At 44.2% G+C, this 27,407-nt stretch overlaps 2 protein-coding genes across 2 annotated transcripts in view; both read right to left on the reverse strand.

The window, feature by feature from the left end:
• Positions 1 to 654: 654 nt before the first annotated feature.
• Positions 655 to 5,408, reverse strand: SLC35D3 (solute carrier family 35 member D3). The gene is made up of 2 exons (XM_054023716.1): positions 4,939 to 5,408; positions 655 to 2,944 (listed from the first exon to the last, which is right to left on the reverse strand). Exons 1-2 carry the CDS (start codon positions 5,372 to 5,374, stop codon positions 2,118 to 2,120), a joined length of 1,263 nt encoding a protein of 420 aa, XP_053879691.1. The 5' UTR covers positions 5,375 to 5,408; the 3' UTR covers positions 655 to 2,117.
• A 10,585-nt stretch (positions 5,409 to 15,993) lies between these two features.
• PEX7 (peroxisomal biogenesis factor 7) overlaps positions 15,994 to 27,407 on the reverse strand; it is an 88,344-nt gene continuing 76,930 nt past the window's right edge. Inside the window, exon 10 of the mRNA XM_054023196.1 lies at positions 15,994 to 18,111. Coding sequence (XP_053879171.1) covers positions 18,043 to 18,111 — 69 coding nt within the window. The 3' untranslated portion in view covers positions 15,994 to 18,042. The remainder of the gene's footprint in view (positions 18,112 to 27,407) is intronic.

The raw sequence follows: 27,407 nt of genomic DNA on the forward strand, positions 1-27,407 counted from the left end.
AAAGAAGTCATTATGCACTATTATCACAACTGTGGCACAAGGAGAGTTTCTATCTTTCCAGCTTTCTGAATGCACATTTCTGTGGACATTGAAGATGACCAATCAACACCCTAATACAATCAGCACACCAAATGTACTGCACAAGTCTGATATTCACATCTTTACCACACTAAACCATTTGTTTATTTGGTCTAATGTTAAAGGGTGGAAATAATAGTTAATTCACCTCCCAGGGATGTCATGAGAAAGAAATAATATTTATTAAACATTTTAAAATGAAAATAATATTCAGGGCTATTATCATCTAACTAACTATTATATTAATGATAAATAGGATCTTGTTTTGTCAATTTTTAATTCTAAATTGATAGCAGATTGACAGTTTTGCTACCAAATCAACCTAGAGATTTGGTCAGGGAAATCACTGGCTAGTGCAACATATGCTTAAAGCTCCACAACTTAGCAGCCACTTAGGAATTCTTGTATTCCTCTGCATACCCCTAATTCTTGTCCCAGTGATGTCTGACAATGCTTACAGCCGTGGTGTAACATGTTGAAGGAAATTTAGAAGTGATACAGGTGCAGGAATTGTGAAAGCGAACTAAAAACGAGCACCCTGGAACAGCTGCCATAAGAAAACCAGGAGGCTTCTGTAAAGCAGTGCATTTTATTTCCACGTGTCATTCTCCAGATTAATTGAAGTCTCCCGTTAATGCAATTAACATGCCTCAGCATGAGGCAATATTTTTATTTTATTTCGCAACAGTCTCCTTCATTGGAAAACTCAGTTTTATTTACCAAATCCCCATTTTTAATGTAGGGAATTCTTAAACACTCAAGATTAGTTATATACAAGCTACAGAATAACCACATTTTACCGACTATGCAAATGTACAAAATTGTAACAGCAGCTTTTAACAGTTAAATACTGTTAGAATTCCCATATGTTTCTACTTTCGTACTTGAACAATAAGCAGCAAACCATTATATTTCCACCAGGCATGTGGAAAAGGTGTTATAATATGATTGCATGCGTATAGCTTTCTACAGCATGTTTTCAAATGTGCAGAACAGGTAACAGTGTTATATGTCAGGAAATCTAAGGCTGTAATGCAGTCAGTATTTGACCTCACCCATAGACACAAAATACTGAACACAGTGAGAACAGATTGGCAATAAATGTGATGTTCAGTGGCCTGCATGGATTACAAAAAAATTGACTATTCAGCTACCAGTAAGAAAAGCCGACTTCCATTATTCTAGAATGCATTTTTTAAAATTAGTTTACTTTATAAACAATAAATAGAGCATTTATTTAAAAATACATTAAGAAGGTTGAACAGAAGGTAAACATGATATTTCAGATCACAGTAAATGACTCTCATTACTTCAGTGCAGTTGTACATTAAGTGCAGCATACAGCTCTGTGTGCCACTTCTTCAACAGCTCAGCAATTTTAGGCTCTGTCATATACATCTTTAGCCCTCAACACCATCTTTTCCAAAAATATATTTAAATGTTGTGTTTCTGGATGCTACATTAAAAATTTTATTGCATACTGATCTGTATTTATACACACACACAAATATATATGGACCTAGTTTAAAACAAATGAACTGCTCTAGAACCTGATTCTGAAAATATTTACTACTGGTCTTAAGTAGTTCCAATGACTTCACTGAAGGATGCTCCATGGGTCTAATCCAAAACCCAACTTTAATGAGGGGTGATTGCAAAGTAGTAAACTTTTGTAGGATGATATCCTTATTTTGCTGATCAGAGTTTCTCAACAGTTCAGGTCTGATTCTGATCTCACTCTTTTGTAAATCAGGAGTAACTCCACTGAAGACAATGGAATTACATTTAGTGTAAACCAACTTTAAGGCCTGTTCTACACATAGAATATGTACCAAATTAACTGTTTCGGTTAGGGTTGTGATTTTATACTAGTATAATTAGTGTGGGACAGCTCTTTGCATGGATGTTGTTACACTGTTACAACGGTATAAAGTATAACCCTATAAAGGTGCTTAAAATGTACATCGTGTCTCCCTCCCTACACAAGGAACCAAGTAGATGTGTCCTCAACCAGGAATATATTTTAAAAATTCTGCTTTTCAGGGAGTTGGTAACTCCTCATTTTCTATTAAATAATCTTTCTTTATATAATTAGTCACCCTAACCAACCTCCATACTCCAAGGTAGGCCTCTTTTAATGAGCTCTTGTTAACTTCTTCAGTGCTGGCTTCTTTTTGGACAATGGGCACCTTTGCTGTCTCCACAGTGCTGTCCTTCTGTTCCTCTACACACTGACTATCCCCAGTTGCTGATTCCTTTACAGCTGTCTCTTCAGTCCCTTTCTCCTTGGATATCTCCTCCATTACAAATGGTGGTTGGCCTCCAGCATGTCCCTGCTCCTCTTCCTCTCTAGCTTCTTTCTCCAGGTCTTCATAGTTGCTCTGCCGTCTGGTCTCAATGTACTTGACCACACAATAAATGAGAGAGCCCAAGGTATTGACCACTACACCTGCTATAAACAGCTTTGTGGGCGCCACATCATTGAATGCCACCATCCCCACTGTGATGGTTGCTATGCTCTTCACCACCCCAACAAAGCTTGTGGTCACAGCTGAGTTAATGTAGGTGCAGTGAAGGGTGGTAAAGTTCATGGCACAGCCAAACAAGATGCAAGCAATAAAGGTGCATGTCATGACAGGGTCCTTCCAGCCTGGGAAAGACCAGACGTTGATGGAATCCATGCTGGCAAAGGAGCAGATAATGAGAAAAGGAGTAGCCGAAACAGCAATGGCATATTGCGCTGTCAGGGGTCCATAGTCACTATCTGCACTTGTCTTTTGAATGAGCACCAAATATGCAGCATGTACCAGCACAGCCAGTGCTCCTGTCACATACCCTACGGGGTCACCAGTCAGGTCACCAGCTCCTGCCAGAAGAGACAGAACGAAAAATGCATTTACAAGAGAGAGAGAAAGAGATGAGAAGGAGGGCAAACCACGTTCTTATTTGTGACATTATTTAAGACCAAACAGAGAGACAACATCTGTTTAAACGAATGTTACTGATGATTTCTGATTATTATCCTAAATTACACTATCTTCTGACCAATAGCTAGATGAAAAGTCACCATCCCATACAAAATCTCTCTCTCCCTTATTTCAAAGTCATCCCTTTAACATATTATTCTCCAGATCTGAGCAAGCCAGAGAGTTTTATCTCAGAGCCAAAATTAGTTTGCATCCACTCTTTTTGGGTGGTGGGGAGGGAGGAAAGTAAGGAAGGAGAGAAGGAAGGAAGAAAAAGGAAACATTCAGTTGATATATAATCATAGCAGGAAAATTTTGTATTGCTGTCTCTGCCTCAAACTATCCCCAGAGCTCAGTACCAGCGGGGACGTGCCATTTAGCTTTCAGTGTTCAGTCTCCAGATCCTGCCCTTCCTACCTCCCCCCCAATAAAGCAGGAAGCTTCTGGCGTCCAGAGAAGGAGCCCAAGGATTGTTTTCAGCGCAAAATGAACCGTATGTTTTTCATTCCGGTTCCATGGATAGTTCATAAATCCGTGTGCTGCCATGTCCCTAGCAGAGCCAAAAATTCTGCTTTCAGAACCCACACAGGGATGTCACCGTTGCGGTCAATGGAAGTAAAGCGTGAGGATCCGAAGGCAGAGTTTGACTTTCCCTCTTGATGCCCGGTTGCAGCTTCCAGCTGCCGCCTCCTTTCCAGATCCCCGGCTTCCCTGCTGGAGCCTCCGAGCTACCCCAGCCTCTCAAGGAGAAGCCAGGCAGCTCCCAAGGGCGCAGAACTCGTGGGTGGGAGAAGGGACAAGGGTGATCGCCTTCTCAAAACTCCTATTTCTATGTAGCCCACCAGTATAACCTGGACACTCCTCGCTGGTCCCTGTAGCCCCAGGTAAAGGGAAGAGCTGGAAACCATCCCCTGTTCACCAGACCTGCCCTGCACAAAGGGATCGCTGCTCCCAAGCCACAGAGAGTCGGGAACAATTTAACCTTCTTGCCCCCCAGAATAACAGTCCCGTACTGACCTATTCCAAGCCGAGGGAAGAAAGCTGAGAGGGGAGCGGGAGGAAAGGGGCCGATGTGCTGGGGAAGCAGGGATGAGAGATCAGCTCGCAGCGAGTGAGCTAAGGGGGGTAGGAAGGAGGGGGTGACAAGGCTGAGAGGGGCTAAGGCGTGGCAGGGAGGGAGGAGGATGACAGGAGTGGCAGGGTGGGAGTGTGTTGGGGGAGGAGGGTCTGCAAGAGGAAGATGAGGATGGATTGGGGGGGATTGGAGAGGTTGGAACAGGGATGGGATAGAAGGGATGGGGTGAGGGGTTGGCCGAATGGCACAAGAGGTAACGGGAATGGGGTGAAGGGTTGGTGGGAACGGGAGGAGAGGTGATGAGGGCATGGGGTGGGGATGGGTAGCTGGTGACGGGGCGATGGGCTGAGGGTGGGGGCGGAGGGAAGGTGGGTGTGGATGGGGCGATGGGCTGAGAGGTGGGGGATAGGAGGGAAGATGACGGGGTGAGGACGGGGCGATGGGGATGGGAGGGGATGGGGGATGGTGACGGGGCGATGGGGACAGTAGTGGGGCAATGGGCTGAGGGTGGGGGCGGAGGGAAGGTGGGTGTGGATGGGGCGATAGGGTGATGGGGCGATGGGCTGAAGGTGGGGGCGGAGGGAAGGTGGGTGTGGATGGGGCGATAGGGTGATGGGGCGATGGGCTGAGGGTGGGGGCGGAGGGAAGGTGGGTGTGGATGGGGCGATGGGCTGAGAGGTGGGGGATAGGAGGGAAGATGACGGGGTGAGGACGGGGCGATGGGGATGGGGCGATGGAGACAGCAGTGCGGGCGATGGGCTGAGGGAGGGCAGCGGAGAGGGACCGGCCGAGGGGAGGCCGGGGCGGGGCCGGGCTCACCTGCCAGCGCTGCCCCGCAGGTGGTGACGAGCACGGCGCCCAGCACCCCGGCCGAGGGGCCGCCGTTCTTGAGCACCAGGACGCCCAGCAGCAGGGTGGCCAGGGGCAGGCAGCGCTTGAACACCACGTACATGGGCAGGCTGAGCCCGCGCAGCGCCCACAGGGTGAGGCTGGACTGCAGCGTGGAGAGCGCGGCCACGGCCGCGAAGGGGCGCGCCAGGCTGAGCCCGAAGGGGGGCAGGGCCACCAGCCCCAGGCGCCGCAGCAGCGCCAGGCTGAGGGCGGCCACCGCGCTGCTCAGGCACTGCAGCAGCGTCAGGAAGGCGAAGTGGTAGCGGCTGAGGAGGAACTTGAGCAGGATGTTCAGCGAGCCCGAGAAGAGCCCGTGGGCCACCGCCACCCCGATGCCCAGCGCGCGGCCCCGGCACAGCCGCATGGCAGCCCGCTCTGCGCCCGCTGCGCCCGGGCTCCAGCAGCACCTGCCGGGGGGCGGGAGGGGGGGAGGCTGCGGTCCCCGTTATGCCTGGGCGCCGCCGGGTTCCCGCCGCCGGAGCAGCAGCAGCAGCAGCTCCGCTCTGTGGGTCCCCCGCCCGGGCAAGTGACACTGATCCCAGCGCCGCTCGCTCGCAGCAAAGGGACAGGAGGGCGGGGGAGGGGCTGATCTGGGGGGCGGGGGGATCCCATGGAGAATCTCTCCGCAGCCCTTGGAAACCCCTTGTCCAGAGGAGCCCGAGTTCCTGCTGACGCGTGCGGGGCTGGGTGCCCGCGCTGCACTTCCCATTACTTTAATTACAGCGGGATCCTTTTCTTGCATTTGCTGATTCTCCTTCCTGGCCGCTTCCATGGCCCCGGGGATGAGACACTGCTAGCCGGGTGGGGTTTTTTTTTAAAGCCAATACCTTGAAAGGTAAGGGGCTAACACTCGGCCAGGGGGGGTGCACCAGCGCCTGCCCCTTCCTCCTCACACTGTCCCATCCACACGGGGCAAGCGATTGAGGCTCTAACCCCTCCTCCCTTTAAACGGGGGAGTGGGATCTGGGGGAACAACGAAATCGCCCAATTTCCTCACCCACAAACATTCTTTGCGCCCCAAAACCCGACCCACAGAAGGGTCCACGTGGAATTAATTTACACCAACAGAGTCTCCCCTCCTACTCAGTAAGTGACACTGAAAAGGGTGTGGGAGGGGGCGACGGAGGGGGGCTCCGAAGGAAATGCCAATCTCGCTTCTGCCTGGACTCAAGCGCCTCCAATTTATATTTCCGTGTAATCGGCATACAGCCAGGAGGGGTTAACCCATCGGCAATCCAAGCGTTTTCCGAAGAAGTGATTGCTGTTGACACAAAGTTTTAAGTACCTAATAAAACATTATGAAACGCCATCTCGGGCTTTTTGTTAGCCCGCCTTGAATTGCGGCGGTTCGACATAGATCAGAGAGATGCCCTGCTTCTCTACTAGACTGGAGGGGAAAGTCCTTTCCGGAGGTTTTAGAGCAAAGTACCCGAGCAGACACTGGAAGCTGGAAAGAGCAACTGCAAACTGCACATGGTGGGGATTATCTCCCCGAGCTGTTAGGGAACCGCTACACCCTGTGCAGACATAACACACCTCCCCAGCACCATGTTGCAGCTTGGTTACCTGATTAACGTTATAGTCCCAAAACATCTGTAACCAGGTGTTATGGAAGTGCAGGAGAAACGGGCTACCTGCCCTCTGTAAAAGCCAAGCAAGTGGAAGGCAGGTTCCCCCCGTCCCCCCCTTTTAAAAGCACAGCAGTCTTCTAAAATTAACCAGATCCAAATTTTATTAATTTGTCTTGTAAAGGTCGTTGAGTGTTTTTCAAAATCGCCTAAGGCAGTATTTTCTGAAGGTACACGCCACAGGCTAACCTAACAGTCGGACCTTTTAAATCAAACAAAACGTTAATAAAAGACGCGCAGAATATGTGCACCATATCAGCAGGAAGGCGCAGACCCGGCAGTAACTTAAGTTTAGTTCCTGTAAATTTAACATATTAAAGATTTGTTTCCAACAGTGCATTTTAATCCGCGGACGGTTGAAAATCAGCAGCTGGTTACAATAGATCAGGAATTTTCTCAGATGATGTCAAATCTAATCCGCTATTGCATTATCACACTGACAATCTAGTTCTGGCTGCCCATGGTCTCCATACACTTCAGTACTAAATCAGATGGTTTTTATGACACCATCAGCCAAACCATTAATTCAAGCCCATCAAAAGCAGGCTCGCCGTGCTGCAGTGTATGCACTGGAAGCTGGTTTGCACGAGTTTTTAGAATTCAGGGCATCAACACAGGTTCACCCGCTAGGATCCTGAATGAAAACAGACTACAGCGGTGCGCAGTAAACGCCTGCCCTTAAACTATCCAGTGGAGCCCAAGGAAAAAGTTCACGCATAATGGTTCTGCTCCAGAGTACACTGAAATCAGCGGACTCCCCATTAACTTCAGTGGACGTGGGATCAAATGCATTACCCTTCTCTTGACTCCCAGTTTTACATTCTCTAGGAAGAGTCAGCACATCAGATAGTCATACCCCTCAAGCTACAAAAAAACCAAAAACAGGAGTACTTGTGGCACCTTAGAGACTAACAAATTTATTTGAGCATAAGCTTTCGCGGGCTACAGCCCATTTCATCGGATGCATAGAATGGAGTATATAGTAAGGAGATATATATATACATACAGAGAACATGAAAAGGTGGGTTATATATACACATACATATCTATCTAATCTATCTCCTTACTATATGCTCCATTCTATGCATCCGATGAAATGGGCTGTAGCTCACAAAAGCTTATGCTCAAATAAATTTGTTAGTCTCTAAGGTGCCACAAGTACTCCTGTTCTTTTTGCGGATACAGACTAACACAGCTGCTACTCTGAAACCTGTTTTAAGCTACAGTTCCTCCCCTAATTTCCGGCTTCCTATGCTTTGTTAATTACATGTCTCTTGGTAAGATTTATGGTTCAAAAATGGTCAATAAAGGGTTGCCATATGGAGTCCCCACTAGTATAGCTAATTTACATGCTGCTGAATTCTGTCTCCTTGAAATCATGAAGATAATCTAGTAAATGACATTCATTGGACAGGGATTTAATCCTTTGGCCACCATCAGTTCTCTGGGATGGATACAGAATATAGTACGATAAATCGTTTTCACTAGACAAGTGGTAAATAGCCTCGCTTCAAAGAGAGGGCAATCTCAGAGATATTTATTGGGAACATTGATGGTTACACAAATTATCCAAAGCAAAGCTTTACAATTTGAAGAAAATTCTGGTAGGAGTAAATTAGCCCATCCTTTCTCTTGAACGATCGGAGGTAGTCAAGAAGATTTTCCATAAGGGTTTGAATGTTAATTGAAGTAGAAATAGATCACCTTGAATCTGTGGAAAGCTCTAACCTTTTACCCTACCCAACACCTACTTTTTCAATAATCAGCAGGGTCAGGAAAAGTGATGGAACTTTATAATTTTCAGCCTTTGGAAACTATACATGCCCAGGTCTCATTCACTAACAGTAAGAATATATTCTTGCTAGTGGTGCATGGTAAATAAACTTTTATTTTGTATTTTAAACACAGTAATGAGTTTATATTTCCTTTTTATTTACAAAAAATGTATGAGAAAGGACAGAATTTGGACAAGTAGGGAATGGTGAACTCAGGGCTCTAAGTTAGTCTTCAATTTCATTGTAATGGCTCACTTATTTGTTATATAACATGGGCCTGATCCTGAATTCTTATTGCTTTCGACAGAGGTTGTGTGTGCACAAGGAACACCTTCTAAAGACTTACCATAGCACTTAACAGAAGCTGGGAAATATTGTAGCTACCCTTAAACTTGTGCAATTTAAACAACACTTCAATGTGCATGGAGGAGACTGATGGCTGATCATTTGTCAACACCCGTTAATGCTTCACGGCTATTGGGTTTGCAATGTCCATTGCCAGCAATGATGTCCTGCTTGGGGCAGGGCCGCCCGGGGGGTGGGTGGGGGGGAAACTGGGGCAATTTGTCCTAGGCCCCGGGCCCCACAGGGGCCCCCACGAGAATATAGTATTCTATAGTATTGCAACTTTTTTTTAATGGAAGGGGCCCCCGAAATTGCTTTGCCCCAGGCCCCCCGAATCCTCTGGGCAGCCCTGGCTTAGGGAAAAACAAAACAGGTTCTCACTTCAAAAGGGAACTTTTACATAATTGTTGTCATGGGTTCAATAGTTCTCCCAATTGAGATTTAAAACTTATTTTCAAACAAACTTGCCTGAAAGGAAGTCGGTGATAACAGAAGTGCATTACTTTTACTTAAAGAGATAGAAGTCTTTACAATTTAATATTTTCTAAACAAGAACATACACCCCTCCATCCAGACATTTTAAATATAATTGTCATCATATATTGTGTGTGTAATGTGTGACAGACCCAGACCAGTAGGGTACAGGAGTCTGGCAGAGGGCAAATATACTGGTCACTGGATGAGTAGTTTTCTGTTCCCTGAGTGACCAGAGCAGGGGCTGCACTAGAGTAATCAGGAACCTACTAGAACTAGTTAAGGCAGGCAGGCTAATTAGGACACCTGGAGCCAATTAAGAAGAAGCTGCTAGAATCAATTAAGGCAGGCTAATCAGGGCACCTGGGCTTTAAAAAGGAGCTCACTTCAGTTTGTGGTGTGAGGAGCTGGGAGCAAGAAGATGAGAGGGTGTGCTGGAGGACTGAGGAGCACAAGTGTTATCAGACACCAGGAGGAAGGTCCTGTGGTGAGAATAAGGAAGATGTTTGGAGGAGGCCATGGGGAAGTAGCCCAGGGAGTTGTAGCTGTCATGCAACTGTTACAGGAGGCACTATAGACAGCTGCAGTCCACAGGGCCCTGGGCTGGAATCTGGAGTAGAGGATGGGCCTGGGTTCCCCCCAAACCTCCCAATTGACCTGGACTGTGGGTTCTTCCAGAGGGGAAGGTCTCTGGACTGTTTCCCCAACCCACATGGTGAATCTCTGAGGCAAGAAAATCTGCCAATAAGCGCAGGACCCACCAAGATAGAGGAGGAACTTTGTCACCAATCATACAAAAAAAAAAAAAAACAACAAACCACCAAATCAAGTCTACTCTCCCCCCCCCCCCCACCCCCACCCCTATTCATGTGAAGCATTGTATGGGAGATTTTGTTTATTGATTTCAGGGAAGTCACTGTAGGAAAACTAGTACAACTCTTACATTTTGTTCCAAAGGGGGTAGGATCCGTGGTCATTCAAGTATCTTGAGGAAGTGGTTTCCATTGCTATAGACCAATCACATAGAAGGCCCAATCCCCTGCAGTTGTGAGTGTCATCCTATGCAATCAACTCAAAGGTGGATTTAAAAACAAAATCAGTATGAAGGGCTCACTAGTCTTCTCTTTTAGGGGCCAGGGATAAACCTTATAGACTCCTCCAGTGCCTAACACACTGGAGCCCACAATGTGTTAAAACAATTTATTAAGTAAGATTTATTTCACTAGCATTAAAAAAACCAAACCAAACCACTTCTACATGAATGTGAAAATTCTGCAGAAAAGAAGTTCAGTATCTCTTATTTTCAATTCAGAGACTCAAGGACTTCGCCATCAACTAGAGAAATTTCCAAACCCATCTTTTACATTTCAATATGATTTTATACTTGTGTCCCAATATAAATAATAATTACAAATCCAGCTCAATATTTAGAGATTGTCAATAGAGGTGATAGTAAAACCAGAGATGCCAAAGGTTTTTAATGGAAGATACAGAAAGACAACAGTAACCACCAAACTTCAATTTGTATGTCTGCAAGTATCTCCCAAACCCACATCATGTGTGACCTGCACTCAGCAGGGATAGAACTACAGGACCTTCAGCACCAGAGCACATGGCTTTATCACTGAACCAAGAGTAACTGCTGGTAGCTGTAACAGATTTTTTATTCTCTATTAGACCAGTCCCTCAAGAGAGATTCACCAGAGTGTCACATATGAATCATAGCTGCTTAAAGTGGACCAGGTGCAGGGCAAAATTCATACAGAGTATGAAGCCAGGAAGCTATTAAGTCTGGGTGTGGCTTTCAGATTAATATTTCAGAATTAAAATAGGTAACTAGTTAGAATAAAGAAAAGAGAAAACAAGGAGAATCATCAAAACCCAACTATGGAGAGAAATTGCAGGAGGGGAAAACAGGTTACTTTTGCCCTTGAAATAAAATGTAAAGATGTTACACAGGTATGTGTGAACATAATGAGCAAAAAATAAATTATAACAGCTTTCACATGGTTTATTTTTTACAACATAAATTTCTGGAAGCTTCAAGGTGAATGCAAGTCAAGTGATCTTCATTCCTGGCAGCTTTGCTTCCACCAGCTCCATCAACCAAGCGAATATTCTGATATTGGCTCAGTTTCTGATATATGTCAGTGTTTTATATTCTTTGGTGGCCCCACCCATGTTGATTTGTCTCTTGTAATTTGCCTCTCCTTCTGTCCTATTTTTCTCTATTTTCATCTTACCCCTTACTTGACTCTGCGAGTTCAGTGGGTGAAATCCTGGCCACATCCAGGACAAAACTCCTATTGACTTCAATAGGACCAGGTTTTCACCAATTGCACTCAGCACTGAATCTTTTCTAGATTATTTCCTTCCTCCATTCCTCATATTTCTCTTTCCGTCTCACCCATCCTATCCACTCCAACACCATTTTCTCATGTCTACTGTTTTTAAAATTCTCTTCCGATTTTACCTCATCTCCTTTCCCCCACTGCTTTCTCCCATCTTTTATCTTCCACCTTGGCCTCTTTCCTCCTTTGTCTGTATGCTGTTGCTCTGTACATTTTCAACGTTGGTTTGTCCTGTACCCCAAATGGTTGTCTGCCATTCTCATCCCTTTAATATCAATATTTGTTGCTAAGTGGATGTCTGTGTGTCTGTCTGTCTCTCTCTCTCTCTCTCTCTCTCTTCGCTCCAAAAAGCCTCTGGGAAAAGATGGTTTTGCAGTGTACTTAGAAGGTTCAGGCTCTCGTGGACCAAGACTAGGGAAGAGTGAGTGTCAAAATCAGAGCCGACTCCAGACACCAGCAAACCAAGCAGGTGCTTGGGGCAGCACGTTTTCAGGGGCGGCATTCCAGCCAGCCTCTCTTTTTTTGTTTTTTGTTTTTGCACTTTGGTGGCAAAAGCCTAGAGCCGGCCCTGGCAGCAGCAGCGCATCCTGCACTGGGGGCGCCCTGGGGCCGCTGCGGTTCGCATCGGGGAGCAGCGCCCACACCTTATGGCTGGGTGGGCACCGAGCGGGGGACACTTGGGCGGGGGCCCACCCCTCGGGGCACACGGAGCCGCCTTCAGGTGCCGCAGGGCAGCTGCCCCCCAGTGCCGCAGCCGGGGCTGGGCAAAGCGGGCCGAGCCACCCAGGGACTGTGGCAGGGTGGCCAGAAGCAGCAGGGCCATAGAGGGCGGGGCGCTGCCGTGCGGGGTCTGCGTCCTGCTCTCCGGGGCTCCACTCCCTCTGGGGCTGCCCTGCCCCGGCTTCTCAGCCCCCTGCCGGGGCGGTCCCCCAGCTCTGTCCTCCCCGGTCCCGGCCGGTCCTGGAGGTGGGAGCCCCGGCTGGAGGGACCCGGGAGCCCCTGCTGCTTACCCTGACCCTGCCAGTGTTGGACTGGCTGGAGGTGAGGGGGGAGTGGGTGGAGTCAGCACTGGTGGGGGGAAGCCCAGCACTGAGGCGGCAGGCGGTGCAGGTAGGGTGGGGTGAGGGGGGGAAAGCCCAGAGTTGGGGTGGCAAGGGGTGTGGGTGGGGGGAAAGCCCAGGGTTGGGGCAGCAGAGGGTGCGGGTGGGGTGCAGAGCCCAGGATTGGGGTGCCAGGGGGTGCGGGTGGGGTGGAGAGCCCAGGGTTGGGGCAGCAGGGGGTGTGGTTAGGGTGGGGGGGGAGAGTCCAGGGTTGAGGCGGGGTGAAGGGGAGAACCCAGGGTTGGGGCAGCAGGGGGTGAGGGTGCGGGGGGGAGAGCCCAGAGTTGGGGTGGCAGGGGGTGCAGGGGGGGGAGAGCCCAGGGTTGGGGCGGCAGAGGGTGCGGGTGGGGTGGAGAGCCCAGGGTTGGGGCAGCAGGGTGTAGGTGGGGAGAGTCCAGGGTTGGGGTGACAGGGTGAGGGTGGGGTGGGGGGGAGAGCCCAGGGTTGGGGCGACAGGAGGTGAGGGGGGGAGCCCAGGGTTGGGGCAGCAGAGGGTGGGCGGGGGGGAGCCCAGCGCTGGGGTGGGAGGCAGCCAAAAATTTTTTTGCTTGGGGCAGCAAGAAACCTAGAGCCGGCCCTGGCCAAAACCTAAGAGCTTTCAGACAAAATGTCCTGTCAGGAGCAGCTCCTTCCCTGTTATAGCAAAGGTGCTCCAGCTCAAATGCCTTCACTGCTCAATGTCAGCAGCCCAGTATAAAGAGAGGCACAAACTCACAAAGTTAAACAGGCCAAGATGGGTAAGGATCTATATATAGGTTAACATACTGGATTTCATTCAGAAACTTACTAGAAGCCACTGCAGATCCCAGAGCCCTGGTTTATGTGCTCTTGGCATGAAAATTCCACTAAATAAGTAGGCCATGGCATATTGCACCAGCTTCAGTTTCTAATGGTCTCATGATGTAAACCCATGTAGAGCACACTGCAGAAATCTAATCTTGAGGTGGCAAATGTGTGGATAATTGTGACAAAGTCTGCATTGGTCCCACTCTTCTCACCAGGTGCAGCTGAAAAAAGCACTTTTGCCACAGCCACTTCTAGGGCTTATGGGAGTAACCCAGGATTTAATGTACCTAAATTGCTGGTGTGTGTAACAAATGGCTCAGCCAGGGGCGTCAATATCAGATGAGGATGCTTCTTGGTGCCTCAGACTAACAAACTACAAGTCGGGTGTAGAGTGGCTTGCTCAAGGTTTCAGAACACAGGAACTCTCAGTCCCATGTTTAATCCACAATAGCATGTGCTGCCTCTCAGGGCTTGTCTTCACTGCAAAGTTAACTTGAAGTTATAACTCAGGTGTTGCCCCTAACTCTACCTGTATCCACACACAAAATACCGAGTGCAGTGTTGTTTTTAACACAAGGTGGCTGGCCAGTTACAGCTCAGGAGAGCACAACTTGTCAGCTAACATGACCACTCTGCAATGTGGACACAGGCCTAGTGTCATTAGAGTGCTGCTAGTCCTCCCATGCTTCCCCGTAATTCCACCCATATGCCATGGGGAACACACGTAACTCATTGGGGAAAAAATCAGCGTGGCTCAGGTTACTGAACTATTAAGTATCATGGGATGTGCCCCCAAAAGTTTTAATACCACACACAAATGAGTGAAGTGTGTGTGTGTGTGGACACAGCAATGTTTGTTATTTCTGCAATGAAAATGGTAGAAACTGTTCTCTCCTCCCCCCCCAAAGTAAAGCTGAAAATTAGCCTTGAGAGTGGTAGAATTCAAGAACCTCCTTACTACCACAGAAGGAAACCTCATTTTATCATATTCCCTCACTGTGAAGGGAACATGTAGGGGAACACCAGAACTGAAGGCCAGTCTATAGTAGTGAACAGTGAGGACACTTGCACTCTTGGCACATGATTGCACAAGCAGAACAGATTTAAATAGCACTACTTTATCAAAACGAAGTCACATACTGTGAAATTGCACCCCATATTCTTCATAGTGATATTATATGATCATAGCATAATTATGCAAGATGAGTCATGTTGGATATCATTGGAAAAGTTATGATTTGCTGAACCTGATTATCCTATTTGTATGCATGTATCATTTCTGTATCTGAAGTTATGAATATTGACTAGGGAGCTGTATTTCAAATGGGCCCATTAGCAAAGACAATGGACTGTGGAATAGCTTAACCTTCCTGTAGGTGTTTTGGCCAGCCTGTAAGCAATGGCTGCTATAACACTGCAAGGACATGTGACCAGGCCACATGATTCTGGACTCCATTTTGAGATGTCAGTATTTTTCCACAAACCGGACTGGTCAAGTTTTGAAACAAATGGTTCCCACCTGTGTATGAAACAACTGGGGATTCCAAGCCATAAAGCAAGATCCCCTTAAGGATCTGCAACCTGCTTGTATCATGTCTCAGGGTGAGAATCTGCTAATTCATATCCAATCTATTTAGTATATTAAGCTTAGTGTGTTTTTTGTTTATTTGCTAAATAATCTGCTTTGATCTGTTTGCTATCACTTAAAATCTCTCTCTTGTAGTTAATAAACTTGTTTTTATTTTAATCTAAACCAGTGACCTTTGACTGGAGTGCTTGGGGAAAATCTCTGCTTGGTTACTGGAAGTGTGCATTGTTCTTGTCACATTGAGGGAGAGGCAGACCGGGTATTAAACCCATATACTGGCCAGATTTGACCAGGGCAGGATAGTCCGAGGCTCGGAAGCTGGTGGTTAAGAGAGCCGGTGTGTATCTGTGGCAAGTGTGTCCCTACCTGTGTGAATACTGGTGAAAGTGAAGGCTGGAGGGTGCTGCAGCTTGTCACAGCAATACAGTGTGAGAGGGAGCCCAGGCTGGTGGGTCGGGGGCTCAGTGGTACCCCAGTTCCAGGTGGCACCCTGGGGGGAACCCATCACACATACAATTAGAAAAAGTTACATAAAAGATAAGAGGGTCTCCAACAATGTTGAGGAAAATACGATCTCTACCATTCACCTAAAAGACACTACTCATTATGAGTATTACAAGGTCTCCCTAAGCATACTTTTACTGTATTTGCCTTTCTAATCACTACTGCTAGGATGTTATTGGTAAAATAAGTATAATAGTCTTTCCAAGGATACTAACAACTTATTATTTACCACAGTGTGCCATTAATTTAAGCATACTAGAGCAATAAATACTTTTATTTTTAAATTGACAATATTACTTGATTCAAGAAAAAGCCTGTGCACTAACAACTAAAAATTGTCCTTAAAAATGGAAAGAATGGATTAAATGTTCACGACATTTGTACTTAAAGGTCTATTTTGAATATAACTAGTGAAGAATTAGAAGATAGTGCTGTCATCCTTAAAAGCAATTTCTTAAAATGAACATGTGTAGCAAGCATACCCTGAAAATTACAAATTAGTTACACTACTGACAAAGAAACATTTTTCACTGCACTGCAAAAATGTTTATAACAGCACATTCTTCCCAGTTAGAGATTATAAGGTAAGGCTAAAAGCCACACTGAGCTTTTGGGTTCACCCATTTTTCAAGAGAGTAAAATCTTGACTCAGCAGCTCTTAAATGAAAGTTAGACAGTGCACAAGGGGGGAAGGAGGTAGCTAAGGTGAAAGTTTAATCCATTTGTTGGATGTACTGGTTACATACTGAAAGCATCTTTTCATCCTGCTAATGACATCTCAGATGAAAGGCTGAGATTGTTTGTAGCCTCATACTGGCTTTTCCATGTTTAGCTTTCAAATGGATGTAGTATAACAGTATATCTTATCTGATTAAAAATATACTCCATACTTACACACAATATATACAGATATTCCATGACCTCCACCCACTCGGACATGTTACTTGAATATTAAGCAGAAAAGGGAGATGAAAGGAAAGGACTGTTAAGGTTAAAAATAATCAATTTTAATGCATAGGCATGGGTTTTATGGCCCATGGTACTAGTAAAAGCTATAAGCAGCATAGCTTTATGGTTGTCTCATTTCTTAGCACCTAAAATGAAAAAGCATCATGATTTTAAAATCTGTCATATTTTATAACACTGCACAATCAAAACTTTTGTTTCTAATTCAGCTACTGGGCGTGGTATGCAGGAACAGATCACCTGATTTTAAAAAAATAAGAATCATGCAGAATCCAAACATCTCAGAAGTGGAAAAGAATTTCATATTTCACCTGGCCTCCTAATCTAGGCACAGCTGTCTGTGCATGGCTGTCCAGTATCCCCTGGTTCCTATCTCTAAAATAGGACACATTCCTCCTTTACCTGTAACTCTGAAATAAGATCCAGTTCCTTCTCTGAATGCTCTCTCCCCACCCTGTATCTTCAAATGCTCCAGCAGATTGGGCACCCTCAGACATTTGGCCAAGGCTTAATGCAAATCTCACCAACTCTGGGATACGCTACCTGGGAGCATACAACATTTGAGTTCAGTAGTAGTTAGGGCACTGCAAAGAGGCTGCCGAAAGTGCTGGGCCCTGCGAAGGAGTCTCTGAAGGTAAAGGGGTCTGACACAGGTGAGGATTATTACAATGTCTGTGTGACAGCCGCAAAGAAGTTTGGATAAGCATTAAAAAAAAGAATGCCTAATTCTTTTGAGGATTTCCCATCACAATGTGTCTCTATTTTGTGATCTCTGAGCATAATCTAAAACAGAATTTCTTTTGGCATGACCCTCCATCAAGCTTTTTATCTGAAAACCTATGGGGAATATAAAGACTAAATGGAAATAATCTTTTGTGCCATCATGAAACAGTGAACAAAAAGGTCAAAGGAAGCAGCTTGTTATAGTGTGACATTAACGGTCTATCAACAGCATTCATCATATTACACAAGAAAATAATGCGACATGAATTTGGAGCAAAACGTATCAATATCAAATCAACTGAGTGACACAAGCCTCAAGTTGATGCTGCATTATTTTACAGTAAATACGCCTCCCCTCTTTTTTTTAAAATAGCGCCAGTATCTCAAAATAAATTGCCATTTGTCTTTATTCTTTATCAGGATTCGGAAATCTGATTCACATCTCCCACTGTCAAGATGTTTACCCATGTAACCCCCCAAAGACAAACCTGGCTGGCACTGCCCCCAGCAAAATGTCTGCCCCTGCCAGCCTTTGATCACCCAGGCATTATTTTGCTGCCTTAAGCACTGTTTGTACAGTTGAACCAGCCTTAATACGGGTCCCCACATGCTGCACTGAAAATGTATCTTCAAATGCATAACATCTTCAGTTAAAACTACAAATCGTATTTAAAAAGAGACATGAGGATTAAAGCCACATTATCAACACATCTAGTATGAATTTAGTTTCTTGGGAGCAGAGAAAGCTTCCCGCCAAGTCAGCTCTCTTTCTTCACTGAGCAAAGTGGGGAGCTACACAGGAGCTGCCAGACATGATGGGGTATAGATCTTCACTAATTCATCCCAAGCGCAGTCTGCCACCTACAAAGAAAACATAGTCCACGTTAGAGTTACTGGAAAAGTAGTTTTGATCACAAAAATCAGAAGGATCAAAGTACAGAAAACGATGCCTGGTCTTTGGGTTCAGATTGGTGCTTGTTTTTAATAATTCCTTAATTTCTGACATGAATTGTAAAATGCAGTGTTGTTGTAGCCATGTTAGTTCCAGGTATTAGAGAGACGGTGGATGAGGAAATATCTTTTATTGGACCAACTTCCATTGGTGACAGAGACAAGCGTTCAAGCTTACCCAGGGCCCTTCTTCAGGTCTGGGAAAAGTACTAAGAGTGTCACAGCTAAATAAGGGATACATTAATCTTGAATGGTCCCTTAGATTAGAATATGTGCTAACTACTTATGCTAAATGGTCTGCTCAATCTTGGATTTAACTGTGACACTCTTAGTACCTTTCCCAGACTTGAAGAACAGCTCTGTGTAGCTCAAAAGCTTATCTTTCACCAACAGAAGTTGGTCCAATAAAAGATTTTACCTCACCCACCTTGTCTAATGAATTGTAAAACTAATTGTGACCCAGGATGTGTGCCAATTGGCAGAGAACACCAAAGGATGCACGGGGATCCCCTGGGTCAGGTTATGCAGAATAATTCACTAAAAGGTGGCATGTGGGGACAGGACCAAGAGCCAGTATCCCAGTGGTCATCATAATCATTTCTAAATGTGTGTATGGATAATATTTAAGGCATTATGTATCTTTACAGGAAATTACATTCTCAAACCCTTGAAGTTAAGGCAGGTAAAACAGGAGGCAACGTGCTTCAGACCAGTTCCTTCTAGGCAAAGGGGTAATAGGCACTTGTCTCCCTGGCTGGGCATTGTGTGTTGTCCCCTTCACAATATAGGTCTATTCGCATACAGAACCAAAATGCTAATCAAGAGACTGTGAAATCTTGGAGAGGAAATTTACAGGAAATAAAAAAAGAGCAGGAGGGGAGTATCGTTTACAAGTAAAGACAATAGATTATTGGCATACATGTGGGGTGGCGGGCAGAGGTACCCTCCTACATCTTTCCACCAAGGAGGAAAAAGGACAGCATGGCTCATGAATGGGAAGATAACAGCTAAGCCTGTCTGTTCTGTGCTAGCAGGACTGCAGGTGAGTTTTTGCTCTAAAAGACATGACAATAACTAGCTAAGTACACTAGATTCTGGAATGCACGCTAGGTTTTTATTTTATGTGTAATATAGTATAATGTAATATTTTACATGTTTCCGATACTTCTACTTGCTTTCATTAGAATTTGTAGTCTGTCAAATCAACTTTTGCTTGTTTGCATTATAAGCCAATATAAGTGTTGTGCGTAAAGAGGAGTGGTGATTGAGGTATAACTGGTAAGCGGGGTGCACTGTTCCTTTGGGAGCAGTGAGTCTGCAAATAATGCACGTGTGTCAAGTACCATGGCCTGGACACTCCAGGGAGATGCTTGGAGGAACTGGGGACTGGAGGGTGCCTATTGCTAACCTGCAGAGGGACAGAAGAGTCTGTGTAGTCCTAAAGAGCTCTATTTGTTTTGCCTGTGTCCCAGAGAGTCAGAGAGCTGACATATGGCAGGCGCAGACAAGCCTTCCCCACGCTAAGAGCAGGTGGTAGTGAGGTGCGTCACAACCCTGGGTACCCCGGAAAGTGTCACACTAATTCTGGTTTCATTTCTGTTGGATGAAATGCATGGATGTGGGCAGGAGTTTGCAAGGTCATATTTTTCCTATATACCACTTAGTCCATGGAGGTGGCAGAGTAACTTCAGCATAAATAGCCTGGCTCTGATGGTGGTAGGGGATGGGCAGGAGAGGAACCAGGAGATCCATGAAGGCTTGGATCCACAGCCACTCCCGCTCCCCACAAGGAGCTGGTGGCTCTCTCTCTCAGGTATGGCCAATATTACTGTGCTATCTCAATGCCTCAAAATCTTAAATGTATTTATCCTCACACCACTGTAAGATAGGGAAGTGCTATTATCCCCATTTTACAGATGGGGAACGGAGGCAGAGACACTAAAGCGATTTGCATGAGTTCTTCACACACAAGTCTGCTGCAGAACGGCAAATAGAAGGTCTCTGGTCTCCCAAGGACCTGAGCTAGAGCCCTGACCATTCGATCATCCATCCTTTCCAAGGAGAGCTCCACGTGAACCTGATGGGACTGTGATATAATCTAAACTGACCCAACTTTAGCAATATAGCAGAAGAATCTAACTGATCTGAATTTTTCTAAACAACCCCCTAAAATCCCTTTTTGGTGCAGATTTGCAGTATCACAATATGAAGGCTGGTATGAATCTACAGCACTGGATAAAATCAGTATTGACAGGGAAAAAACCTTTCATAAAACCAGATTACAAAATGCTTTAGATTTGCTAATGCAATTAAAGATGCTCTAACAATACCAGATACTAGATCAACAACTATGTAACAGAATGACGTATAATACGTAGTTTGTTACAGAGCAGTGGAGGGACAAAGAAATGAAGGCAAAGGTAAGAGATAAGATGAGATCTGAAGAGGAATAAAGTTGACAAGGCCTATGAATACAAGCCACTAAACGAGGGTGAAAACAACATTTGAAAAGTATCTTCAAAGTGCCGTGTTCTCTCAGGGATGTCAATGGGAGACCATTTTGCTATAAAACTAATTCACGTTCTTCAATATAAAACTAGAATGAACAGGTGCACACTAGGAAGTTGGAAATCAAACTTAATTTTGTATGATACACACTGTAGTTGTCCCATTCCATGGTTACTGCTCATTTGTGGCATTTCCTTAATTGGTTGCAACTGCTTAGTTATTTGAGGTACTTTACACCCTAAAACAGAACGGAACAAAATCTCATGACATTATGTCTGTTCACTTGACATAACAGAGCCTTGTGTGATATAACATTTTGCTGTATTGCAGTTCATCCACAATTTCACACACACAAAAAATCAGATTTCTCCCAGGAAGGGTGTGCAGAGAATGGCAATTGTATAAAATACACAGTAAGTGGTTTTTATCCTTCCCATAGGTATGGGTTGGTACTACATTTGCAATACTTTCTTTCAAGAGGAAACAAGACATGGAATGGCACCTGAAAAATCCCTGGGGAATCCCCACCTATGATCAACTTAATTAGTATCTCGCAGCAAGCTCTGAATAAATATAGTTACAGAACCATTTAATCTAGTGATAGTAAGAATAAATAGAGACTACACAAAAGGCAGTTTGACTAGGACCACTTGGGTATTTTTGCCCAACTTGCTCAGATTCTCTGATAGTACATAAATGTAGCTAGTTAGGAAAAGAAAATAAACCTACAGCAAATAACTCTGGGTCATATCTGCCTGTGCAGTGTGACGTCCATACTTAAAACTCATGTTGGAAATGGTGATGAACAAATTCTATGCAAAGAGCGGGGATGACTGATTTAAATCAAAGTGACTTAAAATCATTGATTTAAATCAGCAAGCAAAACCCCTTGATTAAAATCCCTAATTTGAATTCTGGTTTGCATTTGTACTTTTCAGTTATTTTCCTCAAGAAAGGTTGATTCTCACTCACTGGTAATGGTTGAAATGCTGATTAGCAATTAAATATAGCCTTTAACTAACTTTGGTGCTTCTTTTTGCTAACTATGAGGACACAGTAAATTTATACAGTTAAGCAATTTTAGCTTCATCCATTTATTCAGAGTCTATTTTTACATTTTAATTATGTTAGAAAATGCTGACTGATGCATTTCTTATTTACTAGATGATTATTAACATTTTTACTCACAATGTGTGTCATACTATGATGAGTACAGTACAAATATGTAAATAGAAATGCAAAAAGAACAAATTTTCCACAAAGAAAAGGTTTATTAAAGTTACACATCTCAGAGGCAAGCTAGAGGTCTAAAGCTAATTCAAGACAGGACACCATGCTGCAGAATTTTTGTATCTTACTTTCCATCATCTTAGGGTTCAAAAAAGAACTTAGGGTTCAAAAAAGAACTAGCTAAGTTCATGAAGGACAAGTCCATCAATGGCTATTAGCCAGGATGGGCAGGTATGGTGTTCCTAGTCTCTGTTTGCCAGAAGCTGGGAATGGGTGTCGGGATGGATCACTTGATGATTACCTGTTCTGTTCATTCCCTCTGGGGCACCTGGCAGTGGCCACTGGGCTAGATGGACCTTTGGTCTGACCCAGTCTGGCTGTTCTTATGTAGAATTTCAAATCTGCTAACTCCTAAAATATAACTAGTTTAATAAAAGTCTCAATTCAGTCCAAGAGTGTTTATCTGCCATCAGCAATGTACGGGCGAACCTTCTGAGCAAGATTCAAAATGGTAAGTTTTGAGTTAACAACCCAGAACATATGTTTGACAAAATGCCATTCTGTCATCTCAAATTAAATATGATAAAGTGCTACAGTCGAAAATGGATGATGGAAAGTAAGACCTGGGAACCGAACTAAATTATTTCTATATTGTGCTGGTGGACATGACTATAAAGATTAATTTCAAGAGTGGAGTGATCTGACTGGATTATTCAATACAAATATGCCAATTAAATGGGTTTCTGTGTTTGTAACAACCCACATTTTATATAAAGTTTTCCAAGGCTCTACCGTTTAGTGAATCAAAAGAGGAAGAACCTTATGAAGTCAAAGTAGTAACTATACTTTGCTTCGGTAAATTCAAGTCAGAAAAACCAAGAGACAGTTAAACTAAGACATTCTTATTTAATATCTCAGTAGGTTTACAATGAACAACAATGTATGGATGGCATCCCAGTCATCCAAGGAATCCTATGTTTGATGGGATTACCTATGTTCCAAAATAGCTGGGTGACTTTCATTAGGCTTTTGGTACACAAACTACACTCTTAAAATGGCTGCCATAAAAGCTACTGTAGTTTGAAAGAGGATGTGATGGCTCTTGTAGCCCCAGTTCAGCAAGGTACTTGAGCATCTGAATACTTAAGCACATGAACAGTCCCACTGAAGGCCCTAGTGAGTAACTGTGTGAAGTGTTTTGCTTTATTAATATTACTATAATATCTGGTGAGAATGTGAATATACAACCCTTGGTTATTGAATCTGTTTGTATAAAGCCAATGGCCTTATAACCTAAGTGGGAGGGAAAGCCAACACAATCTAAAATATTTTGTCACAATTGATTTAACAATAATTTCGATCAAGCTTTTAATGCAACTTTAACCACAATTTGTGTGTTTGTGCTAACTGAACAGGAATAACTCCAAATATGAGCTCTATCAGATTTGGTGACTGTGCAAGTACCTAGTACACAGTTGGAGATATCCCAATAATTTTGGAAGTGCTCCAAGTTTCTCTTTTAGTATTTAAACCCCCCTCCCACCACCACCAACTTACTGATATTTTTTATACAGGTTTATCTAATTCTTACTTAGAACAGTATTCAATAGGATATTCCATAGAACGTAATCTTATTGTATATGAAGAGATTATTTGAGCCACTGTTCAAAACTGCAGACCGTTCACAAGAAGCTTAAATATAAAGTATTATTCATTTTCAGCCCAAAGCTACTGTACAATGTTGCTGAAATAGCTTTGCCTTCAATCCAACAGACCTGGATCAAGTTTGCATATCAGTAGGTAGAGTCTGCAGAATGCTCTGATCTTTTGGTGAAAGCTACTGTATAATGGCAGGGTTTTTTTATTCTTCCGACCGTTTTAAAAAAACAAATAATTAGCTTTGGGCAGCTATTTTCACTACACTTTCATTAACATTGTACAGATATGCTGCAGAGCACCTGACAAATACACCACTATTGCTTATGTGTTGGAATATACAGTTCTCTTGTATCAATTTTTTTGCCATCACAAATCGTAGAGAGAAATGGAATAATTAAAGGTTAATTGTAAAATAACAATATTCCACTGAATGCTGATTGCTCAGGGAAGGATGCAGCTGAAAAAGACAGTTCCCCCCAAAAGTGGCAATGTTCCCATCTGTTAGCCATTACTGTTACAACTACATGATGCAAACACAATCTAACAAAATGGATGCATTTGTTAATGTCTGTGGCACTCTGTACCTCAAAGTAGCACCCTGGAACTCCCATATTCACTACTGTCATATAATGATGATATGTTTTGTACAAAATATAACTTGTGAGGTGTCATTTTGAAAGTCTTGATCTGCTGAACATGAATATCCTGTTGGATTGTATATGCTATCGGTGTATGTGAAGTTATGAAGTATTGCTATATGTGCTACTGAAACATGCTGTGAGGTTGGGAGATGCCCACAGCCAGCCTTTCGGTTGCAATAAAGGAGGGTCAGACAGGCGTTGGTGGTGTTGATCACAAAGAATCCACTATCCCAGAGGCTCTTTAGACAAGGGATGTAACACAATGGAGACTGCTTGACCAATGGGAACTGCCTGATCCCCATGTCACAGCAAGTATCTTTCTAGCAGCTGAAAGAAGGTATAAAGAGTCAGTGACATCACTTGTCCTCTCCCCCACCCCCATCTCAACACCTGGAAGACAAAGACTTGGAACTAGGGAGACTGCACTTCCTTCCAGCCTGGGACCAGTCTGAATATTGAGGAACTGTAATCTGCCTGTAATATCTGATCTTAGGATGAGAAACTTCTTGATTCAAATCTTGCTTAGTATGTTAAAGTTAAAAATAGAAATGCAGTCTAAATTCTATTTCTTAAGTAACCAACTTTGATCTCTATGCCTGCTACTTATAATCACTTAAAATCTTTCTGTATTTAATAAATATGTTTTATATTTTACCTAAAACAGTTTGTTTTTGGTTGAAGTGCATGTCCACTTTCCTATGAAGAAGTGGCCAACTAAGTAAAGAGTTTACACTGGTCAGGCTTCTGACCAGTGCAAGATGGTGCAGTTCTGGGGTGTAGGGTTGGAGTGGGGGGAACTGGCTGAAGCTCATGAGTGGCTGAGAGATCGTTTATGTAACTCAGCCGGGTGTGTCCCTGCCTGTGGATGGCTATGTAAGTGCAGTGCCTGTCAGAGGCTTGTAGCTTGATCTTAGCTCATAGCATGAGACAGCTCAGGCTGGTGGGTTTGGAGGACTCAACTGTCCCACAGTCCAGGTTGCACCCTGGGGACCCTGTCACAATGGCCTCTAGTCCTCTCGTTTCAGCAGTGAAGTTGCAACACCAGTGCATAAGTGAGTGTACTGTACTTTTATTATTGCTGCAGTATAAATATCATGCCAGGTAATTTTCTGGAATAGGCAAATATATTTGCAGCAGATAAATTGAACTGGACATTGCTTTATTCCCCTTCAATATAAAGCCAAAAATATGAATTGTGCAGATACAGTCTCAGAAAACTAATTCTTCACTGGAAATTCATAGTTTGACTACTAAAACACGGGATGACTGTTTCACTTTAAAGCGTCTATCCTAATGTCTGATAGTAATGCTGTTTTCCACCAACTCATTTAATACCAATATTCTTATTTATCACAGCCATTTCAGTTGTCCCTCTAGCTGATCTATTTCAGGTCCTCTGTCTTCTATTCATCACTACAGCCTTGCTTTACAATAGACGGAGACCTTTTCCAGAACCCTAGGGCAATCCATTCAGCTTAGTGTAATTACCTAGATGACATACTGTCTCTTTACTGTTTAGGATCAAGAAAAGAGGAAAAATCCTTCAAGATAGTGGTTGATTTTTGCTGTACTCTAAGGTGGCACTAAACGCCCAAGCCCAATAACCAAGTACTATTTTTCAGAAAATAACTAAAAACTGCAAACACATAAAGCTCTTACTGAAACTCAGCAAGATATGCATGTATCTAGATAATGACACTGTATTTTCATTAGGCTCCAGATACAATTACTTTCTTTACACTGGCAAGAAATGTCGATGCCACTGTTGAATAAGTTTTTGAACAACAGTCAGGAGGGCAGAAGTGATTATCACTAGATACCCTTCCAGGGTTTCCAGTAAAATCTTAGGCTGACAGGCAATTGTCTCTTACATGGTGACCACTCAAGGATGAAAATAGCTCTAAACATTTGTCTCTGCCCTGCTGAGTTTCAAGAAGAAATATATCACTTCTTCTTTTACAACAGGTTTTAAAAAAAGTTATTGTAGCTACATTTTCACTCCTATTTGCAATACTTTTCCTTCATCCTCTTCTCTAGGTACCATTTCTTCTGTCTTTTTGTGCTTAATTCTTTGGGCTATTTATACTATGATGAAAAATCTGTAAAGGGTCCTGAGCACTCTTGCGTACACAGGGGATGGAAGTTTGGTGAAGCTAATAAAGATGGTTATTAGTCCTGCTACTTATTTTGACAGGTGACCATTTCTTCTAGCCCATAATTGGACAAGAATGGAAAGGAAGTTTTGCCCTTGATTCTCCCCACCCCCATTCCATCTCTTAGAATCACAGAATCATAGAATATCAGGGTTGGAAGGGACCTCAGGAGGTCATCTAGTCCAACCCCCTGCTCAAAGCAGGACCAATTCCCAACTAAATCATCTCAACCAGGGCTTTGTCAAGCCGGGCCTTAAAAACCTCTAAGGAAGGAGACTCCACCACCTCCCTAAGTAACGCATTCCAGTGCTTCACCACCCTCCTAGTGAAATAGTGTTTCCTAATATCCAAGCTAGACCTACCCCACTGCAACTTGAGACCATTGCTCCTTGTTCTGTCATCTGCCACCACTGAGACCAGCCTAGCTCCATCCTCTTTGGAACCCCCCTCAGGTAGTTGAAAGCAGCTATCAAATCCCCCCTCATTCTTCTCTTCTGGAGACTAAACAATCCCAGTTCTCTCAGTCTCTCCTCATAAGTCATGTGCTCCAGACCCCTAATCATTTTTGTTGCCCTCCGCTGGACTCTTTCCAATTTTTCCACATCCTTCTTGTAGTGTGGGGCCCAAAACTGGACACAGTACTCCAGATGAGGCCTCACCAATGTCGAATAAAGGGGAATGATCACGTTCCTCGATCTGCTGGCAATGCCCCTACTTATACAGCCCAAAATGCCGTTAGCCTTCTTGGCAACAAGAGCACACTGTTGACTCTCATCCAGCTTCTCGTCCACTGTGACCCCAGCTCCTTTTCTGCAAAACTGCTACCTAGCCATCGGTCCCTAGTCTGTAGCAGTGCATAGGATTCTTCCGTCCTAAGTGCAGGACTCTGCACTTGTCCTTGTTGAACCTCATCAAGTTTTTTTTGGCCCAATCCTCTAATTTGTCTAGGTCCCTCTGTATCCGATCCCTACCCTCTAGCGTATCTACCACGCCTCCCAGTTTAGTGTCATCTGCA

Source organism: Malaclemys terrapin, chromosome 3, assembly GCF_027887155.1.
Source record: "Malaclemys terrapin pileata isolate rMalTer1 chromosome 3, rMalTer1.hap1, whole genome shotgun sequence".
In the NCBI taxonomy this organism is placed as follows: domain Eukaryota; kingdom Metazoa; phylum Chordata; order Testudines; family Emydidae; genus Malaclemys; species Malaclemys terrapin.

Excerpts from the sequence above, each read along its gene's own strand:
- SLC35D3 (XM_054023716.1), bottom strand. The coding sequence starts at position 5,374 with ATGCGGCTGTGCCGGGGCCGCGCGCTGGGCATCGGGGTGGCGGTGGCC. Across the intron at positions 2,945-4,938 it reads CTGCGGGGCAGCGCTGGCAG|GAGCTGGTGACCTGACTGGT; the intron begins GTGAGCCCGGCC and ends CTCTTCTGGCAG.